At 44.7% G+C, this 22,198-nt stretch overlaps 1 protein-coding gene across 2 annotated transcripts in view; it reads left to right on the forward strand.

The window, feature by feature from the left end:
• Window positions 1-18,181, forward strand: part of LOC119169699 (uncharacterized) — a 97,230-nt gene extending 79,049 nt beyond the window's left edge. For both annotated transcript variants that reach the window (XM_075886936.1, XM_037420728.2), the window contains 4 exons: window positions 1,009-1,113; window positions 8,933-9,090; window positions 14,399-14,519; window positions 15,723-18,181. In XM_075886936.1, coding sequence (XP_075743051.1) covers window positions 1,009-1,113; window positions 8,933-9,090; window positions 14,399-14,519; window positions 15,723-16,632 — 1,294 coding nt within the window. In that variant the 3' untranslated portion in view covers window positions 16,633-18,181. The remainder of the gene's footprint in view (window positions 1-1,008; window positions 1,114-8,932; window positions 9,091-14,398; window positions 14,520-15,722) is intronic.
• Window positions 18,182-22,198: the final 4,017 nt, after the last annotated feature.

A 22,198-nucleotide genomic window follows, 5' to 3' on the forward strand; every position in this document is an offset into this window, starting at 1 on the left:
TGGTTGCAACAATAGAAAGTCCTGGAAACTCTCAGAGAGGCCTTTAAAAATCTAACAAACAAAACAAAAATATCAAGCTTGTTTAGTCACGGCTGGCCACAATCGAAAGCCTCTAACAGCGCTACTTTCATATAAAAGTCATATTACTTCAATCTACGTGCGGCGTTTGCATGTAGCTTGTGCACTGAGGTAACAAAATCCACTACGACTGATGTAATAACTAGGACAAGGTTGATTCCAATCGGTTGCTGGCAGTCTCATGCAAGCACGTGGATTGAATTGGAGAAAAAATATATTGGTGCACCAAAAATAGCCCCCAGTGCAATGCATCGAACATGTTGCAATCTATGAATAAATTAAATCAGTAACAACAACAAAAAAGAAGCAAGGTTCGGAGAAAATGGAAGCTTGAAGGTTAGAAAATTGTTAGAACAGGAAATGCCGCTGGATCCAAGGCTTCGACAAGTAGACTTGCCTTAGTAAGGGCAGCAAAGAGCATTGCTTCCGATCGAAGGATCGGCTTCAGTTTCAATTTCAATTTCAATTCTGATTAATAAACTTGAAACTAAATTGAGCAATTATCCTACTGAATGTAATTTGTGATAACCATGCGGCAAGTTGTGAACCACACATTCGAACTTCTAAATAGGCTAAATGCAATTGTCATTGCATTAGGTTTGTTAATGACTATGACATTGTTCGCAGCCGATAATCATATTTGAATGATCCATTCAAGGTGATGATATTCTGATAAAAGGGGAAATCTCGAAAACGTAGCTCGCAATGATAATATCTCGGCGAAACTGTCAAGTACGTTACAGGGTAGCATAATGACATAAATATGCATACAGTGATACATCACTGTACGAAAACATGTATGCGTTGTCTCTGTTATGGAATTTCTTTTGTGTATATTTACATCTTCTCTGTCATGAAAATATTAGGCATTTCACTATAATATAGGCACCAGTGATTCCTATTGTTCAGAGTCAGACGGCATCCTTTCAGGTACGACTGGAGGCACATGGAAACTAAGCAAACTCCAGAAGAGGTGTTTGTGTCGAGGCAAGGTGTGTGCAAGGACTACTGCCTTTTGCTAAGTGAGATGTGCAGGTGAGTGTTGGCTCTTAAGTATACCTTTCGTATTTGTGATCAGTACATTGTTCTGGAAAGAATTTTAAAAAAGAAATCTAGTGCTTTGCTAATTGTTTCAGTAGTGTGAAACCACGGCTTCGAGAAGTCAGCGTGCGTGTTAGACGCTCAAGCAAATATCTCAAAACATTATCGAAGTCAAGTTGGCGGTGGTCGGCTGAGTTTCCCTGTTGGAGCAATGTGCACAACATTATGGTATTGTCCAAAGCTAAATGTTCTATGTCATATGATTCCTAAACCAATTCAGCATAATCTCTTTTATAAACTTTGCCTACATAATACGTACATCAGATGCTTCTCGTAATCTTTATTAGAAAAAAAAGTAGTTGAATCTGAATTTCTAATATATTTCATGACGGTATCCTTCCTAGTCCTGAGATTTTTTCCGTGATCCGTACGTAATTAACTGGCTCTGATTTGCTTTCAAATTCATCGTGTGGCAAATAATGAATATGTTATCCTATGTTGTGAATGTTATTCACAACATAGAATAAAAAAAATAGAATAACATAGAAAAAAACAAAAAAATAGAATAACATAGAATGTTATTCTATGTTGTATTCTTTTTTCTCTTGAGATAACAACGTTACGCTGTGGTTTAGTGGCATGTTTCACGTGATTATTAGCATATATCTTGCACGTATACTTGTGCAGATTTCAGTTATGACGCACGAGTCGCTTTGAAAGTGTGGTGCAATGAATGCTCACTTGCATATGAATTATTTGTAGTTATCTATATTTCAAACTGTTATGCCTCAGTCCTGTTTAGTATTAACTATGTTAAGTAACAATATTGTTAACGGGGCACATTTTTTAAACACTCGGCTATGGTGTGTTTCAAAGTTTTGTGGTTTGCGAATTTGGGCAATGTCACATGAGGTTGTGGTTGCTGGCTAGCATGTTAAGAAATCTGGAATTTATCTCGGCGTTTGCAAAATTTTATGAAACTTCTGCGTTCTGTGTTAGAATATTGATCGTTTATGTGGGCGTATTGGTGGTACTGGTGAATCAATTTAAACAGCGAATTACTTCGAATCTAATAACGCATGTGTTGCATGGAGCAAACTCCTACGCCAAGTGAAAAAAAAAAAAAGCTGCTGGGTCACTTCCCTTCAGCATTGCCTCAAACAGAAAATCCTTTCGGTTTCGCTAGTGTGACGCGGCATATTTGTTGTAAAGCTTTGTTGTAGCATTAATTTCTATCGTTTGGGTGTGCAGTGATTTACGCTGTATCAAACACTTGCACGTGCACACTTTTTGACAAGACAGATGTCGTTTGTGTACGACCATTGTGACCTTAAACTAAGTGCCAAAAAAGTTCACCAATTGATTTTTTTTGCAAAAATAGAATCACCGGACCTATTTGTGTTATAATGTTATGATATGAATTTATAGACAATGTTGAATGGCAAATACCTTGGTTCTATTGCTGAATTGCTAACACAAAGTCCATGACGCTGTTTCTCGTCCTGTAGACGATTTTACGTATGGGTTTATATGGTGGTCTGTTAACCTTGTCGTTTTGAATCTTGAACAAGCAAAAGAACAGTGCTACCGAAGACGTATACGCAAGTAAACGATTAGTTTGGTGCATTCGATGCTTCACGACCTTGTCGATTCTCGTCGCGATATACAAAACTAAGAAAACATTTGCAAGGAGGCAGTGCCTATGTCTTACGTAAAATTGCCTAGGGGTGTGGTTCGTCCTTGTGGGCATACTGTTATTTCTTAAATTATCGAGGGGAGGGCGAGCACTTTTTATTCTTTGCATGTATGTTACATTTCTGTATAGGGTGTAAATGTAATTATTTACCTCCGGTTTATTGCTAAGATTTTTTATTATTTGAACTTTTGATATTCTGATTGAATGGGGTCCAGAGCGATGGTTCGCATGGCTGCCGTCACGCATATGACAGTGCTTGTAAATGTTTCACGATTTCTTCAGCCATTTCATCTATTTGAAACTTTCGTTCTGCGTCAAGTTCTGTCAGCTATTGAACATTTAAATTAATTAAACGCAGAAAATTGAGACTGTCTTTATGTGCGAGTGTCCGTGTTCCCGCTTGTGTCACGCCATTGAGGTGATTGGCGAAAGTCTAACCCTTTCTAAAGCGAACAGCCAACTTGATTTGTTTTTTGCGTTGATACGTGTTGACATTCTCAATCAAAAAGAAATAGTGCATATATTTTAGTAAACCATCAGTACGGGGTTATTATGTAGTGTGTTACTTCATTTCTAAAGTGCATAGATACGCAAATATAGAGGCCGCAGTGCTTAATACACGGCGATGGCATTGCGACGCTATGACTGAAACACGAATGTTTCCCAATGTTTACTAAATCAACATGGTGCTTTCATCTACCAGTGGCTTTGCGTTTTAGAGAAAGTTTGTTTCTTCAAATCACGGCTAGATGGCGCCCATATTTAACGCAGCAGCCATTCGCCAATTTTCTCGCGCAGAACGTCCAATAAATATTTTATTCTCCCTCTCAAGACAGAAAAATATCGTCTTTCGACGACCGTTGCCAGCTAAGCATGCTGATACGCCGTCAACTTTTTTTCTTCTTGTTCTTCGACCAACGTCTTTGTTTTTGCTTTTTGTCAACACAGCTGAGATACACGTCAGGAGACACAACTTTTTTTTTCCTTTTCAGTGAACTTTCTAGTGTTCGTCTTATCAGGATATCTGCGCACCACTTTTAATGTCGCTACGGTTGTAGTTTGTATAATAGCAGCGAATTGGCTGTCTCGCCTTCAATATACTTGTACATAATTTATTGCGGATGCTCGCTTTCGATCACTGCACCATAGACATTCCTTAGTCATCCCGTTCAGTGCGCTGCCAGAAATGTAATATGAAGCATTGCCTCTGTTGTTCGTCCATTCGCATTGTCGATCTGCGCTGGTGCTGGTTGCAGTGGTCGTCACAAATTTCGCACGTCAGTCGTGTTCGTACAGTGTGTTTACGTTGCGAACGTAGCAGCGAGGACACGCAGCGCCTGCTGCAGCAGCGTTGTACGTCGAAGGTGACGTCGTTTGTCATTCTCCGTTCAGTTGTCCGAAGATTACTCAAAATCGTCGTCTCAGTGGAAAGTCGTACGTGCACACAATGGGAGCGATAGAGTTTTGGTGCCCCGGTCATTTTCGTAGTTTAGCAATTGTGTCCGCGTTATTATGAACCAGCGCGAACGCGCGTATCGCCACCATGTTACAGCAGTAATGTTTCGATTCCACAGGTAGTGTATTACTTCGGAAATTTTCCTCCCGTTAACAATTGAGGATTGGAATCGGCTTCCAGATGCAATAGCCAACGAACCAAATACTTTGAAGTTTAAAACCTTACTAGAAACTCATTTTACAACCGCACCGTCATAATATCTGTGTAGACGGTTGCCTTTCTCTCATTTTTTAAATCACGCTATTAGTTGTATAACGCGTTCTGTTTTTATTATTGTCCTGTAATTCGAATTCTTGAATTTTAACCTACTTTATGTTCTCGGTCTGGAATTGCCTTTGTGTATCCTTGTTCGACCCCCCCCCCCTCCCCCTTATGTAATACCCCGTCAGGGGCCCTTAAGGAAAAATAAATGATGATGAAAACGCTAATCACGTGAAGGTACACGGTTTGCTACAACATGTATAGCCCGCAGGCAGCGCTCTTTGAAGGCAGTGGTCACGCTACACTACCAATTACTTTGTGCAGCGTGCCACTGTTTGTTTGCGTGCGTGAACGTAGTGAGACGTCACGCGATTCCGTTATACATGGGAATTAACAATGCGGGCGCAGCGCGTTTAGGAAGAGCATTGCGGCTTGGGTTTTACTTCTTCGTTAAGTGACGGTACTACACCCGACGGTACTACATGAATGAGAGACGTCGTAGCCACGTGATGAAACATACGCAGTTCGTGTCCCGAGAGAACGCAGGAAATTACCTATGTGTGCCGCAAGGAACGTACATCGGCGTACCTGCTATACGCAGACCACGTGTATCGAAGAGTGGGCATGTACGGAAGGGTGTTTCAGCTAAACCAACATTAAACCTCGGATGGGGCGAACCATGCAGTGTGTGCCCGTGTTTCCTAGAACAAAGTCTCAACTCTTTGCTGCTTTCAGTGATGCCAACCTGAGTGACTGTTTTATCCCTAGGTTGACCCTCCAAAATACCTTAGATTGCAAAAAAATCTCTAGCTTGACTTTTTAAAGTCATCATTAAATTAATTCACATTTGACGAAGTAAAATACTATTTATTCTTAGTCAATTCATCTGAATATTATTAGAAGTAAAAAGCATGATACCAATAGCCACTGAAGGCTTTTTTGGTGCTTCTTGTTCGGAGGAATTGCACATCAAATGTTTACGGATGACGCAATATCTCCTAATACAAACAAATTCAACCATTTTCACTTTGCCCACCTATTGAAAAAACGGGTGAGATCGTACGGGCCAATCGCAAGTCTGTAGCCCTTCTCGTATACTTGCAGCATGCAGTGTGGCCGTCGATTCATTTTCCACACTTGCTCTCCGCGTTGTATAATGCGTAGGACATACAGGATTCCCTTCCTTTAGTTAGTGGCTGATTGCCATCGTGTGTACTTTTGATCTTCTTTCCGTATGACAAAATATTTTTGTCACCACATTCCTTCTGATAAAAAGGGCACCAGAGAGAGACTGAAAACACTAACAGTTTTAGTGGCTCCCTCCTTTTGCTGTGGTATAGTGCATATTCCCGGCACCATAGCTGGGGGGGGGGGGGGTTGTCACTCGTCGTTGCGCCGGTGTTATGGTGTATACGCTCGTATTCATTACTCCCGCCAAAGGCGCAGCTATGCTCTTCGTTTTTAGAGCGCTCACTAGATGGCCCACCATCGCTGCAGGCGATGCTCGCTCGCATCAGAGCTATTCTATGCACACCACACGAATCAAGTCATGCGCCTCGCGATCACTAAAACGGGACGGAAAACACTATCAGAACTAGGCATTGAAGCCCCCATTGAGAGAAGGGTAAAACAACGTGTCCCACATGAATGAAGGGAGGACTTCATCATCAAACAACTTCCACGCAACATGCATCCTCAATTCCACGAACATCGACGTCGGGCACGGGCAAAAGTTCATGACAACTACTCATATATGTATACTGAGGGCGCCTTCTTTGTCGATGCAGCTGGACCAGTGAACGGGAAATATACAGCGCGTCATTCATTGTGGAAAACAGGTTGATTGTATATCAGCCCAGGACACAGACACAACCAGTATGGAAGAAGCAGAAATCGCCCTCACCCTACGAAACCCAAGGTCCACTTTCGTTCTAACAGATTTTTGTAAAGGCTACATTGGCCCCATTGCGCATCGACTTCTTACACAACTCTCGTCTTCACGCTCAGAGGGTGAATGGAAACAGCTGATATGGATATCCGGCCGTTGTGTAGTTAGAAGAAATGAGCTCACCCATGCCTCGGCCCGAGAATTACTCTTCCGGACCTCCGACCTCGGCATATCGCACCCACCCTCGGCTATGCGTATGGACCCGTTCCTAACATACACAGATATTCTAGAACATCAAAGACTTGAAAGACGGAAACTTCCGCTCCCGGGGCGAAAGTTCAGTAAAGAATCTCAGGTAGCGTGGCGTCGCCTGCAGACCTTGTCTTACCCCAATCCACACATACTGTCCAAGATAGATCTCGACACATACGCACCACAGTGCAGGTTCTGCGTCACTAAAACAGCCGCCCTGTACCACATGGTATGAGAATGCCCACACAGTCCACCTCTACAACCCAGAGCACAGCACAACACTGTAGGGTGGCAGGCAGCTCTGTCCAGCTCGGATCCGAAGACCCAAGGGGCCCTCGTGAGACGAGCGAGGACAGCGGTCCGTGCCAATGGTATCCCGTACTAAGGAGCCCACTCACCGACACTCTTTCCTCGGTCGCAAATAAATGTTTTATTCTCTCTCTCGCTCGCATGAGTGCAGCGGGCGAGGCTCCATGCTGGCTCCACGCAGAGGGCGAGGACCACAATGAGCAGCGAGCAAGAGACGCGTGTTCGAAATGCTGGTGGTGGAAGTAGTGTGAACGCCATGATCGACGCCGCTCCAGGCCTCGCGCGTCGCAGCTTCTTGAGTGCCGACAATGGCGTGTCTGCCGACAGCCCAATGTGTGTTCTACACAGACGACGAGTCGCGCGCTATGCATATAATCGGCCCACTGTAAAATGGCGACAAGGCGATGGATGCGTAGAGAATAGCTGTCCAAGACAGCGGATAGTATCATGCTTGTGGCCTGGCACCATGCAGGGCGTGTGGCATGTCTCTTCAAAAAAAAAAGAAGAAAACATTGCGTATATAACGTGTATATACAATCGCACCACAACAGCTCCCGTGTCACGTCTTTATATTACGATGATTGAACATATGTACAGAGGATTTACGGTTTACCGGATTTAACCTCTCGACCAAACTCCTTCTCCATCATTCATTTCGTGGATATTTGCGAATATGTTTTCTCTCTTTCCACCACGCGTTTTTATAAATTCATAGATCAGACATACTTTCGCTCTTTTTCTCTCAAGGTTTCCTGGTCCAGGAATCATTAGAAATTTACACTTTGCATGGCGTCGATAGAGAGAGAGAGAGAGAGACAGAGAGAAATAACATTATTGGGTTAAAAAGGCAGGGGTTTAGGAGCTAGGGGGGTGGGGCCCTCGGTCCAATGCTTCACTGGCTTGCGCCGCCAGCCGGACTTGGTCCAGAAAAGCTAACTGCACCTCCAGGTTCAAGCTAGCGAGGAGTCACTTCCACTGCTCCAAAGAGTTTTCTATTCTATACATACGATATAAGCTGTAAGCGATTGACTTCATTTGGCCCTTTAACATATAGCTCGACGAGATATGGTAGAAGGTCAGTGGGGAGTCGCAACACTACGGATATTACCGCCCATACAAAGTCCCAAAGTTGGATGAATTTTGTGCAGTCTTAATAATTTGAATGAACTCCGTTCGCGGCGAGTGTAAACGTGGCACATAATCGCGCGCGCTACTAGACAAAGCTTCTTTTTCAGAAAGCAGGAATCATACAGGACGCTGATGATGATACTTGCGTGCATGCTAGACTTTTACAACGACAAAGTTTCACTTGTGCCCCGTATTCAGTATATATTTTCGCTTTGCAGAACTGCGCTCGCCTTCCCTTGACCCAAGAGAACTCCAAAGCTCGAATACATGGAAGCAACAACAAGCGAAAATCGCAGTTTTCATACCAGTTCCAGTTTAAGAAATTGGATTACTCACTGGTGTCTTTCACTGGACTACATTATGTACCATTTTCAGAGCTTTACCGAAATCTCTAGATACAGTTACAAGACAGCCATTCCTTGAGAGATAGAGCGAATTCCTGGGATTGGCATTATTGACTCCACACTGCCCCACTACCGCACCACTCTTTTGCAGATATGTTTTAGGCAGTGGTGCTTGAAATAGATTACTGTACCGTGGAGATGCATGTTTGTGTCTCTGGTTTTAGAAAAGCAACTTTAGCGCATTGGTAAATTTCATCGGGGATTACAACACAGCTGCCAAGCTAAACATAATGTAATAGGCAGTAACGATGAACCTTTAACTCATCATATGCACGCTATGGTCCGGTGGCAAGCAGTGGAATTTGCCCAATTTCTGAGGCGCACACCCGTTCACGGCCGACCGGGACGACGGCATCACACGCCGACAAATCTAGATGCAAAGGTGCTTCGTCCCCTAAGACTGCCATTATTTTATGCAGGCTAGCAGGCATCAGAGAAAAAACCCTGCAAGGCTTCGCCAAGGGTTTCGACTACCGTCCAGGTCACCAGTTCCATCCTGGAGAAGATGTCACACATGCCTGGAACGCCGTCTTCATCCTAGGCGCATGGAGGCTTATCGACGCCACTTGGGGAACAGGTATATATTTTATACCAGTCACTGCACAAAATGTAGTACGGCATTCGGCTGTGCAAAAGGCTATAGAATCACATCAAACTCAGATACGTGCGCAAGATGTGCCAATACCAGCGGCCAGTGGAGCACAAAGGTCATTCGGTGAAATAATGGCATAAACATCACACACACCTATCACATACTGTATTCGACACACCCTGCTATGACAAGTGCTCTCAGAGACTTCTCAGTGGTGTTATTCTGATTAGAAAGCAAGTTTAATGACAATTAATGGTCTTTGACGTCCTAAAACCACCATATGGTTATTAAAGACGGCATAGTGAAGGGGTCCGGAAATTCCGACCCCCTGGGTTTTTTTAACGCGCACTCAAATCTGAGCACACGGGCCTCAAGCATTCTCACCTCCATCGATAATGAGGCCACCGTGACCGGGATTCAATCCCACGACCTGTGGGATTGAATTCCGCAAGTTAAAGTATACGGGTATAGTGACCTTTATCACTGCACATACTTATGACATTCGGGTAGTTTCCAACAGCATGTGTGAGCTTAACACAAAGTGATGAATTATGCTTTGCACAAGTCAAGTGCAGCTCAGTTTGAATGCACTGATGAAGTGTCACGGAGCACACGTGTGGACTGTGCACAGTTTTACACTTTACATTGTAGACCATGCACTCACTTTTTACTTAATTGCACTTTGTGCACTTTAGGGCGTAGTGTGGAACTACCACTTTTACGCATGCCGGAGTGGGAAGCCTGCTGACTAACCAACTGTTTGTGACTGAAACTGCCGTGTGCGCACCAAAACGTCATTTCCTCCAATTCTTCGTAAGATCAGCGACAATATCTGTAATTGCTATGAGATGAATCAACCTGGCCAGACGGTATTTTGTTTGTACCATTGACTATAATATTCCGAAGGATGTTCGCGCAATACGTGCCATTGATATAATGTTTCAGTTTTTTACATAGAGGATGTTTAGAAAATCGTTACTTGTGAGTCGATCGCTGAAAATTACCATAGTCCTAATGGGAATGCGGCAATGTGCGGCTTGCCAGAAAATATCATCATCATCAACGCGTATGTCCAACAGAAATCAGATCCATCCCTCTACTCACGAATAGTCCATTAAAAGTGAGGAGGCAGCAGTTCACCCAATAAAGGGCTAACGTGGGTACGTAGAACGAGATAATACGAGGTAACGGCCAAGAAGGGGAAGAGTAAACTTGGCCGGCAGCATGTTAATTTTTCGTCCACTTTTATTCCTTCAGATTTACATTACACTTCCTTCTAATAATTTAACCTTTACTTTCGTTGGCGTTATTGTCTGCTAGTTCTCGTTGATATTACGTCTCCCTCTGTAAGTGAGGAGATGCACTACAAATAGACAACTACAAACGCGAAACGAGGAGCCCCCCCCCCCCCCCCTTTATCGTGAAAATGGGTGTCTGTCATACGACTTCTCTTGTCTTCTTCTCTCTATATCTGTTTCTCCTACTTTCATCACTCTTTCTCTTTATCGCACTGTGCAATGCTCCCTCCTTTCTTTTTCTTCCATGCCGAGATTTAAACCGCCGTGGTGGTGTATCGGTTCGGGTGCTCGGCTGCTGATCCGAAGGTCGTGAGTTCGTTCCCGGCCACGACGGTCCAACTTCAATGGAGGCGATAGAGTACAGGTCCTGTGTACTGTGCGATGTCTGTGCACTTTAAAGAAAACCAGATGCCCGAAGCCTTTCCCTACCGAGTGCCTCGTAGGTTCATAGAGGCTCTGACATGTAAAACACCCAAAACGTGCTTAGCAAGCACAACACTTTGGTCGCTACAGGAAAGAACGACAGTCACGCATTCATACGCAGGCAACAGTAAAATGGGGCAACGTGAAATGAAAACAGAACTTGGTAACCGAATCAGGTTGCCATATCAGAAACGCCTGATCACCGAGAAGCATCAATTACTTGAAAACGATGCATTGTTTGTGACCGGCGACCATTCGAGGGCTACATTTACGCCCGCATTTCTAGTCACTCGCCAGAGCCGGGTTTTTTGCGTACACTCTTAGCAAGTCCTATCTTTTATTCGAGTCCTGACTTGCTAGCTTGCTACAGTATGCAACTCTGTTTAAAGAGTCACGTTAACTCTTTTTTGTATCACACGAGTCTCCGAAGAGAGTGTAATGACCTCCATAGAGAGTTCACGTGTGCCTTTCGAGGGAGCCGTGTATACGGAGAGTCTGTGGGCTCTCAAAAACAACCAGAGGGCTCTCTTTTTCGTATCTTGGACTGTACGATGCCGCAACTGGCACCGGGATTTGCAATTCATGGAAACATTGCCTAATTACTTCCTTATCCACGCTAATTTTCGAACCTACCTCTCGAAGGTCAAGTGCGTTAATCACTCGGCTAAGTTCCCACGCTTGCTGACCGTCAATATATCTGAACCATAGTCAAAAGTTCGACTGAAAACTCGTTCGGCGAGAAAATAACGTGGTGAAAACGGACACAAAAACATGCTGAGAAGTAAAGGTAAAATGTACTAAAACAATGTGTGAGTTTCTTGGTCACAGTAAAGGCAAACGCAATCGATCTTGTTCAGATATCAGAAAAATGACGCAGCACACGCGCGTAGTTCCAGCAGATTTTCAACATGTCCTGTTTTTTTCGTGTTGCGCCGTCTGAATGTATATGGTGATACCAAGAATAACCGTTTAGGCAGCACTTTTTCCTCGGCGATAGTTGCGGCCGAGTCCCAGTGTAGGCAATGTCCCGTGGTCTCGTCAGAACATCAAGATACCACGGGCTTCGGGGTACTATACGAGGCCCGTCCTGGCTGCTTATAAGTATGTGAATACTAATGATGACTGAACAAACGCTAATGATGTCGACTGTAGAATCGAGGCAGGAGGCACACCACCAAGATGTCCTAAGCGCTGCAGCCGGTGCTTTAGTGGCTCAAATAGTCCCGCTCATGTTCTGCACTCTCTAATGTGTCCCGCTCAAAGTGCCGGCTATAGCCAAGAAACCGTACATTTTTTGTCTCGTTTTCTGGATGTGCAGCATTAAAACAGTGCCTGAGTAAGAGTTGGCCACATACACTATCGGCAGGATCCCCAGTCATCCGACACATGATGTTTTTTCAAGTATGTACCAACAGGCCCAGCAACAAATTTTCCTGATGTCAGTGTAAGAGTGTGCACTCAAAGGAGTAGGTGCGTACACGCATGCTACCTTTGAAGCAAAAAATGTCGCTGCCTTTTAAGGTTGCACCCTAATATAGGGTTGCTATATGCCATTTCAGGAAAATAATGGCAAGTTATGCATACATACTGTCGGAAAATTCAACTGTATGGAACGTATTGTGAACGCCAAGTGAAACGTTATTAGTGTCAAGCATTAGCAATGGTATAGTGCCCACCGTCCAGTCATCGCTATTGACATTAGGGAGCTTATGTGACCGGCCGTAATGTGGGCTCTCTAATTGACAGGCGGCAGGCAGGTAGCACTGCGCGTGTCCTTGCCGATGAGTGGACGACGGGGACCATACCAGCTAATGCTTGCCGCTGTTCGTGTTTCATTGGACGACGATAGCACGCCCGACTTTCGTTTCTAAACACCAATTATGTAGGTAGTTGATGGGTGGTGGCAAGTGCCGTTCCAGTGGCTGACAAAGTCCCGAAGGAAGAGACAGGCGGGCGCCTGCAGGCTGCCTAGGCAGAATCGTGACACAGAGTTGTCACCGATCATGGCCTATGCATGCGATGGCCTCTGGTTGCACGCCGTCGCACTGCCGGAGCAGATCACAGATGCCACGCACTGACCACTGAAGAATTGTCCCGGGACACAAAGCTCCCATACGAAAGCACGATCGTTTCACAGAATAGATGGCGTTTGAGGGCGAAGGTTCGCTTGCACGATAATAAAACGCAGGCTGTTCTTTCTAATGCAACCGAAAAAGACGAAAATGGGATCAGTTCAAGAATATTGCTCAGAAAAAAAAACACATGTCGTGCTTTTGTTTATGGAGGACAGAGCCAGAAGCTAATACGTATACGTGCACGTTTTAAACAGATGGAAATACAAATAGGTTTTCGCTTGCGCCGAGTAAACAGCTCGCGGGTGGGGGGCAAGTGATTTCCAAAGTAATATACATGAAATAAACGAAAAAGGGCTCCCCGAAACTGCTTCTTTCAGTGGAGGACACCTCAGCAGTAGTGCGTATTGAAAGGGATGGGTGATTCAAGGAGAGTAGACAGAAAAGACCGCGAATAATTAGAGGGGATCGCGGACTATGAACTCTCAAACGCGAGCGCCTCAGAGTGTCTCCAAGTGAGAAGTTAACTACTAATGATGTGTATGCAGTGTTCGTAGTCCTTCGCTTCAGTGGGCTCACTCGTATAATAGTGTTCTTGCCATAGCATACCAATGAAGTTCGTTTAGTTTCTTTCAAGGCTAGTATCAAAATGTACTGTATCGTCTATGTGACTACCCTGTCCAGTGTGGTGAAAAGAGCCGACCTGGATACCATAGTACACGCTGTACAGTTTCTGTACAAGCCCCAGCTATTTTTCACAGTTTTTCTCGTTCACCTACAACAGCTTTTATTTTTGTTGAGTCATGTGAGCCGACGTGGTGCACATGTAAGTATACAGCAGCACCATATTTCTTCCAAACTGCAGTGAGGGATTCTATCAGCCGATACCAAACGCAGAAGTGAGCAGTAGCAATTCTTTAGCAGTGAAAAGAAGCAGTGCATTATATTTGTTTCTTTTCTTGTTTTTTGGTATTGCGCTCATGATATCGACGTTCGAAATGTGTCATGTTCACTGCCGTTGCAGACCTAAATACAAGAGGGGTAACATGAGGTGTCATAAAAGGGCTCGCCCCGACCCTGGCAATCTCATCGCCGTTGTTTATTGAAAGCATCTGTTTTGTGTACTGACTATACCATTGGGTACTGATTAGAACAGAGTTAAGCTTAAATTATTCAGTGAGTGAGCACTATATACGAACGACAATTTTCCAGACGTGAGTTATATGGTCCCTTCGCTACGTCATCCTCAGAAAATAACTGGATTATCACAAAGACACAGGGACGCAGGCACAAAACAGGGCGTTTACTTTTGGTACCAAAGGCCAAAAGCACGAACACAAGAGCACGTACCCACAGAACTATACACCTCGTTATCCTCCTCAGAGGCTGGCCACTATAGTTGCCATCCTACCTCGCGTCAATATTCTGACAAAGCGAACTCGTTCCTTCGGAGACCGTATCTTTTTGAAATCAAGTCACTTTTCCTCGTCTCTTTCCCAGGATACACAGATCACACGGGGAAATTTATAAGGAAAATCAACGAACACTTCTTCGTCACCGACCCTGAGGTGCTCATATGGACGCACTTTCCTTACGACGAGATGGAGAAGAATTACTCAAGGTGAACCACGCTTTGATGTCTTTGTTCTACTTCCTTCATTACCACCTCACCTTTGCTCTAAACGTACATCTCGCGTGACAAAGTTTCATTAGAAAGTCACTACGTTCTCTTATTTCTTGTGGCATTCCATAGCCGAAATGGATCTTGCGGTTTGTTGTCATCTCAACAGATCTTCGTAAAAGGCGCAGCTATAAGGGGATTTATTGACTTCTTTCATTTATTACTTCTATTCATCGTGCAAGTCGGTTCAAGTATGTTTGTTGTAGCAATAAACAAGTTGTGGCACCGTGCATGACGCACTCTCACGTGTCAGAGAGCACTGCTTAGAATTGAAAAAAAAAACATTACTTGAAAAATGACGAAGTATATTCATTACGCTCATCGTTTCTAATCGCACTTCTAAGAAACGGGCGGGCAGATGTTAAACGAGGGATCACCTTATTGCACCGTTGTTCGTCAATTAGATATAGAGTCAAGTGTATTTTTCTGGTTAAATTTGTAAGTAGAAGCGATGCCTGCCAAGATTACCAAGAGTGTATTTAAGGGCTTTCGTGTCTTCTTCTATACGTCAGCTGATATCTAAAGCGCTGATTTCTTGATGGAGAATTACGACGCCATTGAAATTATTTATTCTCATAATATGAAATATCTTACAATGAAACAATTCATCAACTGATTTCAGGATATGAGCATTGGATAAAATAGAACCGCCACACTTAAACGCAAAAGATTGACGTTATAAATAACAACGTGCAAGCGCATTGGTGTCAAACAAGTAAATGCAACAAAACCTGCGTTAGAGATACAACAACAACAAAAAATAGTTCGTCTCTCTCATTATTATATTTGACGCACAATACTTGTGTTGTTCTCGGGAAGGGGACTTTTGGCAGAGGATATGCCATCGAAGGAAACCTATATACGAAAAATATATTACCATGTTGACCATATCAGATAATTTAAAAGCAAATTAGTCTCTTTTCCTGAGCCTGCCACAGTAGCCCTTTTGTTTGAGACCTTGTATTATGCGTCAGTAATCTCACACTACACAATAATGCTGTTTACAACACTTACCTGCAGTGAACTGAACAAAGTTGAATCAGTGTTTTTTTTTATTTGCGCATTCACACGTCGCTGTTTCCAGCCATAAAGATAGTGCAAATCGATGACGAATGTCATTGTGTCTCCTTTTACGCCCTCCAGGTGGCAGCTACTGGACAAGCCCCTGACTCTCGAAGAGTTCAACTCGCTTCCAAAGGTGACACCGCACTTCTTCCAGCTCAACATGCGGTTGCGAACGCGGCCGCAGAATCCCATCGTGTTCAAGGTGCGCACCGAGCTGCGAATCGCCTCGCACGAGCCTATGCGCTACAAGTTCAAGCTCTTCCCGTCAGACGAGACGGAGAACGCGGCGCTCAACAACTACGTCTTCTGCCACCTACTGGAAGACCGGAGCGTGGCCTGCTTCGGCGTGACGCCACCAACGGAAGGACGTTACATCCTCAAGATCTACGCCAACCGTGAACGCGACATGCGGGCAGCTGCCGAAGGCAGCACGGCTGCCGCTGGCGTCAGCCTGCAGAACATTGGCGTCTTCCTGCTGGAATGCCTCCGTGCCAAGAAGTACCTCGTGCCATACCCACTCAACGAGGTCCCGTGGGGTCCCACACAAACTTTTTACGACTATAACATGCGGCTCGTCGATCAGTCGGGGCCCGTCATTGTGTCGTGGGGCGCCAAGCGAAAGCTCACCATTGACCTGTCCGAGGCGATGCTCGTCAGCCATCAGCTTCTCGATGCGGATGGCGTCGAGATGGAGCTCAAGGGCATGATAACCCGCGAAGACAAGGACCGTCGCGTCACGTTCCAGATAGTGCCGCAGCGTGTGGGCATGTTCAAGCTCGTCATCTTTGCCATGCCGAAGCCCAAGTTGAAGGGCAAGTGGCGGCTTCCCCTTGTTGCCACTTTTCTTATTGACTGCAAACTCACCAGGTTGCAGCTGGATGAAGAGCTGCGGTTGGCGCACCACAGGCCACCGCTCCCAGAGGACGACAAAGAAAAAGACAACGAGAAAGAGAAAGGCAAGAGGGTACGAACATCCACAGGGCGGTAAAATATTTACGGCGATGGTGCGATTACTTCCAAGACTTACCAGCAGGCGAGAATAACCTGTGCGAGCATCCATCGGATGTACACACCAGGCACAAATTCTCAGGAAAAAAAAGGCGATGAAATGAGGTCTGCGTCCATTTTTCCTAGGATGTTCCACAACATGCGGACAGTTGAACTGTTAGCCAACTATGGTACAGGAGCTGTTCCCTTTCTGCCAAGAAAATGCCACTTGAAGTCTGTCATCTCCTTCATATGGAGCTGTGCCTTGATCTCCTTGGCCACCCCAACAACAGGATGAAGTTTTTCCATTGCCAGGACGACGCGTATTGAGCCATTCTACACTGGTTTCCTAATGTAACGATGCTTTTCAAGCAGTATTACAACGAGTGACTGTTATTACACACAAAATATATATAGTGATTGTGGCTCTTCCGGGAACAAAGAAGAATGCACGACACGCATTACTGAATGATTCTTCCAAGCCTTCGTGACAGATGTGTGTACCAGTGGGACATTTTTCTGGGCTGTTTTCTGGTACAAAGCTAGGGTCTGCTTCTTTGAAGGAGGCCATGCTTGCACTTCCTTGCTCGTCTCCTCAGAGTGTCGTTAGAGAGCCGATGGGCTTTTGTCTGAGGTTCCCGGACTACCTCGTATCGAAGGTTGGTTCTTAGGCCTCTCCTTCTTACTATTACAGGCCAGCAGCAGATATCCGTATGCTGGTGGCGTATGGTATCTCTTTTTGCTGGAAGTCAGTTTCTAGTCTTCGTGCAAGCAATAGATCTTAGTTTCATGTGTAATGCTAGTGTCTAATGAGGTCTATTATGTATAATGAGGTCATGTATAATGTATATTGATCTATCATGTGCAATGTATAATGAGGTCTACCACTCTAATATTGCTATAGTGGTTGCCCTGTGGCAATGAAGTACGACCACTCCAAGAAAAGCGGACATTTATTGAAAGTGAGACACCAATGACGTGGACTTCCGCTGATAGCTATTATAGCAACCAACATATATTTGAACTATATAACGACACATTAACTATTAAAGCATATTTTACTAAAACAGTAAATACGGAGAAAACACTGTCATTGCTCTGTGCATGCTTTTATTCTCAATCTAGAAATAGCGCGAATGATTCGCAATAACCCTGTACTTACTTAGTCAGTACCTACAGGACATTCTGGCCATGCGACGCTGTAAATTTGTCGCTTTAACTGCCGAAACACATCCATATTCATTCAACTCTCACCATTGAGGACTGATTGGATGACTCCAGAAAGGCCTCGTTCCCCGCAACGTATCCTCGTTTACATGCGTTCCGCGCATCTGGCCGGCAACAGTACTGTCCAAGTGCCTTCTGGTAGCGCGGTAATCGTCGTATCTGGACGCTGAGATGTGCTTATTGCACAAAACCTAAAACAATATTCAGCGGGAAGGAATACTGAGCACCTCATTGTGACACAGGGATGCAGCGATTTTTACATTGCTTTTGCACCATTGTAAATGATTCACTTGAAAATAAACTGTTCTTGTTGAGTATAAGAAGTGTCATTCTGGGTCGAAGTGTCGCCATGGAGTCCAATTCAAAAAGGGGAGCAGCAGCCAAGCAACTCAATGATAAAGATGCAGCCATTGTTGCGGTTGAACGCCCCAAAACTACGACGTGAATTTGAAGGATGCCGCAGTGGAGGGTTCCGGAAATTCAGACCACCTGGTGTTCTTCGACATGCATCAAAATCCAGGTACACGGGCTTCTTGCATTCCGCTCTATAAAAATGCGGGCGTGGTGGACGGGATTCAATCTCGCGATCACCATGACCACCATGGTGGGGGAACTCATGAATGGTTGTGTCTTGCTGAAGAAGAGATAACATGAGGGCGAGAATCAATATTTACTCCACTTCATACTTCATAGAACCTTAGGGGAAAAATAGTGCTGGGGTGAGGTGTTAGTCTTTCGAGAAATATTACTATCAGAGTTTAATCTCGTATCTATCGCTTACAGGATAATATGAAGGATACAGGACGCATGGTATTCTGTACATAGAGCAAGATGAATGGAAAGAAAAAAAAACCGAGGTAATTTTAGGGGGTGACAGCCTAACAATAATTATTAGATCCACCTACAAGGCCACATTACCCATATTTTCTATGCCTTCGCGCTACAAAGGAAGTAGTTCCTAAACTTTGGCAATAATTTTTACGCATATAAACGGTATAATGCAATACTTTATTTGTATTGAAATAAGGAACCAAAGGCTAGATAATGAAACTTGTGAAGTCATGAATTTTAGCGCCAGTTACACAATATATATGTCGTTTATATCCCACCACCCGCCACGGGAATCCCGGAGTTTATGAAGAAAGAATGTGCATCTCAAAAGCGATGTTTCTGCGCTGCATCAAATGTGATACTAAAAAAAAAAACGCTATGTCACGTGTAATGTAAAAGCTAAAGGAATGGCTCTTTTATGGCTTCACCAAACAAACAGCGACATTGATCACATTTAATGCGGCATTTGTTTATTTTTCTTCTACAAAAAACTTCCGCTGCTTGGTTTTTTTCATGTCTGCAGAAACCATGGTAACTGTGACTCAAATCGAAGAATGGCGAAGTGATCCGAGATTACCGTCGTGAATTTCGGTTGTTGTGCTGCCATGAATACTGCATTTTCTGCTCGAAACCACCGTGCTTGCAATCGCGTTTTAGGTAAACGCTAATGTTTTATTTGACGTCTTCTTTCAATGAAAAAAAAATCTGGCTTCGTATCTCCATGTTATACTGTAAATGTCGTTGATGGACGATAGTCTTGCGTCTGGAGAGAGTGAACAGAACGTTTATTTGATAATCTGCGCAACAAAATCAGTGAATGGTGTTCTGAAGGCACTGCGTTAGAGTGCCTTGAATCTAGCGTTCGAAACACTTGCCTTTTCGTGCAAGCATTGCGTCGTCAGCGCAGCGTGATAAGCGCTACGGTCCTTAGAAGTACTTGTGTATGCCGTTTCTTGTAAAACGACACACATACAGAATATTGACGTGTTGTTATGGTGCCTCCGATATGCGAAATAATTGCTTTTTAATTGACAATCGCACAAGTATGAACGCAAAACCTCGAGCAATATTGGTGGGCGCTGCGAATGGGGTCGGCCGTTTGGAGTATTGTTTGGTGCCGTTAAGGGTATCGTTCAAGACAGACAGACAGACAGACAGACAGACAGACAGACAGACAGACAGACAGACAGACAGACAGACAGACAGACAGACAGACAGACAGACAGACAGACAGACTGAACGACAGTTGGACGGACAGACAGACAGACAGACAGACAGACAGACAGACAGACAGACAGACAGACAGACAGACAGACAGACAGACAGACAAAAAACTTTTGGGTCAAAAGTTCCCCAAGAAAAACTATCGTCTTTAATAAGAGCGTGAAACGCACACGGTGTTTAACTGTGGAGGTCACTGCACACGTTGCCATTACGTTCATGTCAAGGACGTGTATGCGGCTGAAGTGACGGCGACTGAAAAGTTTACAAGAATTCTTTTCCTGATTCTACGACATACACTGGTGTTGCCGCGACCCCTTCAGGCTCTGAATGTGCAACTTCTGAAAGCGGATCAAGTTTTCTGTAACCGTGGCCCCCTAATTTGCACTGATGAACGCGTATCGGCGAATGCGTCTGTGCGATTGCTATAGTGAAAACGGTTTTCCCTTTCTCCCTGCCTTACGCCGGGCCAAAATATCACCTCTCTATATATTGGACAGGCGTGAAAGTTTCCGGGTACACCAGTGCGCTCTACATGAAAACCTATGTGGAGATTATTCGTGGCCACGTTGTTTCTCTCCGGGCATCAATGTGACGCGTATATTTAAATGTGACGAGGATGGGCTGCTTTGAAAGCTGTTTCTCCACAACAGGCCGTGGCACGGGGTGCTGGTTTTCAGAGGTGGTCTATTGTCCATCTGAAAGTTCCCATCGTGGCACGTTGGGTATGCAAAGCTTGTGCTATAGCCGAAATTCACTTGAGACATACACATCACTGCGTATTCTCCACACCTGGTTCGTTTACTTTTGCTCATGTGTCAGGCCGATGGTTTATGTTGGTCGGTTTCTCTCAATCGCACTTCGTCTACACGTACGTACCACGAAAGATCACCAAGCACAGCGCATATCGCAAAACATCACGAAGATTTCCACGTTGCGACTTCGAACACACGCAGGTGCGGAAATTCCTACGTCATGGCCTTTTGAGGGCGGTAACGTACACAGACGCGCATGTTCCGACCTCACTTCCACAATAGAGTTTCCTCAATATACACTAGAGGGAACGCTGGCGCAAGTGTCTATGGGAGGTGCAACGCATGGCGCTTCAGCGAGCGTGGGAATCATGGGTATGACATGGATTTGCCTAGTTTTGGTACTTTATGTTCGCTGTGGCTTCGCATGGCTTAAAACTGTTTTGTCACGAAACAGCAATCGGCAAATGTTCGGCAGGTAGGCTTCATCCCTAATCTTCTAGACTTACCACTTCAAGTTGTGTCATGAAGTGAAAAATGCTTTGTTCTTTCGAAAAAATAAAATCAAAACACAGTAATGAACGAAGCCACAAGTTTGTCCGCCACCCGCAAGCACGAATTTCGGGCAAATTTATGGCATACCCATAATTCCCATGGTCGCTGAACGATCACAGCGCCTGAGTTCCCTCTATAGTTATTTTAGGAAACTCTACGACTTCCAGCTTCTGGCCCACCAACGAATAACCCTCCGGGGATGTGCTTGGTGCATCCAAGCGAAGGAAAAAACACCCCATTTCATTCTAACGAAGCGACAGAACGTGGTAAATTGCTGTAAAATACTCCAAGCTTCTGCCACTTTTAGGCGGACTTCAAGCACTGCACGATCACAATTATCTGCATCCAATGACGGCCGCCAAGAATGATGTTGAGTGTCAGACAGAGAACTTTGTTGTGGTCCTGAAGAACTGCTTTGTGACGCCCTTTTCGTGCAGAGAACAGTACGAAATTGGTTCATCTGGACGACACAAACACTACAGAAACCCCAAGTTGGCACCGCCCGGTCTCGGTGCAAAGGCACGTTGCCTCTCATCGCGAATGGCGCCATGTTCAGTTTTAGGGGTGAAACTTCTTGGGGCATAGGTCGTTCCCTCGTAGATATATGTTGTAGTAGCCACCGTTACTAGAATAAACTCAGTTTCAAAGCTCCGCTGGTGAGGCGGGCTGCGTGGCGGTGGCGAGAACTAGCGGAGCTGTAGTTAAATTTATTCCCACGGCCCGGGGAGCGCGTGTTGTGATCGGCGGCGGCGACGTGCAAGCGATTACCACGAATGGTACGCTGTATTCTCACGTCACTTCTCGGAGCATGTTTGGCTGTGCGTAGTTTCGTGTACGAAAACAGGTTCGCCATGTATAAAGCGCAGTGAGGAGGAGCAAATAGTTATCTTCAGTTATAGGTACACGTTGGCTTGCTTTGCGCCGGGCTCAATGAGCGGCAACTGCAATGACGGGCAAATTGTTTGTGTTTTTATTCATTAT

The sequence above is a fragment of the Rhipicephalus microplus genome, chromosome 2, assembly GCF_043290135.1.
Source record: "Rhipicephalus microplus isolate Deutch F79 chromosome 2, USDA_Rmic, whole genome shotgun sequence".
Taxonomy (NCBI): Eukaryota; Metazoa; Arthropoda; class Arachnida; order Ixodida; family Ixodidae; genus Rhipicephalus; species Rhipicephalus microplus.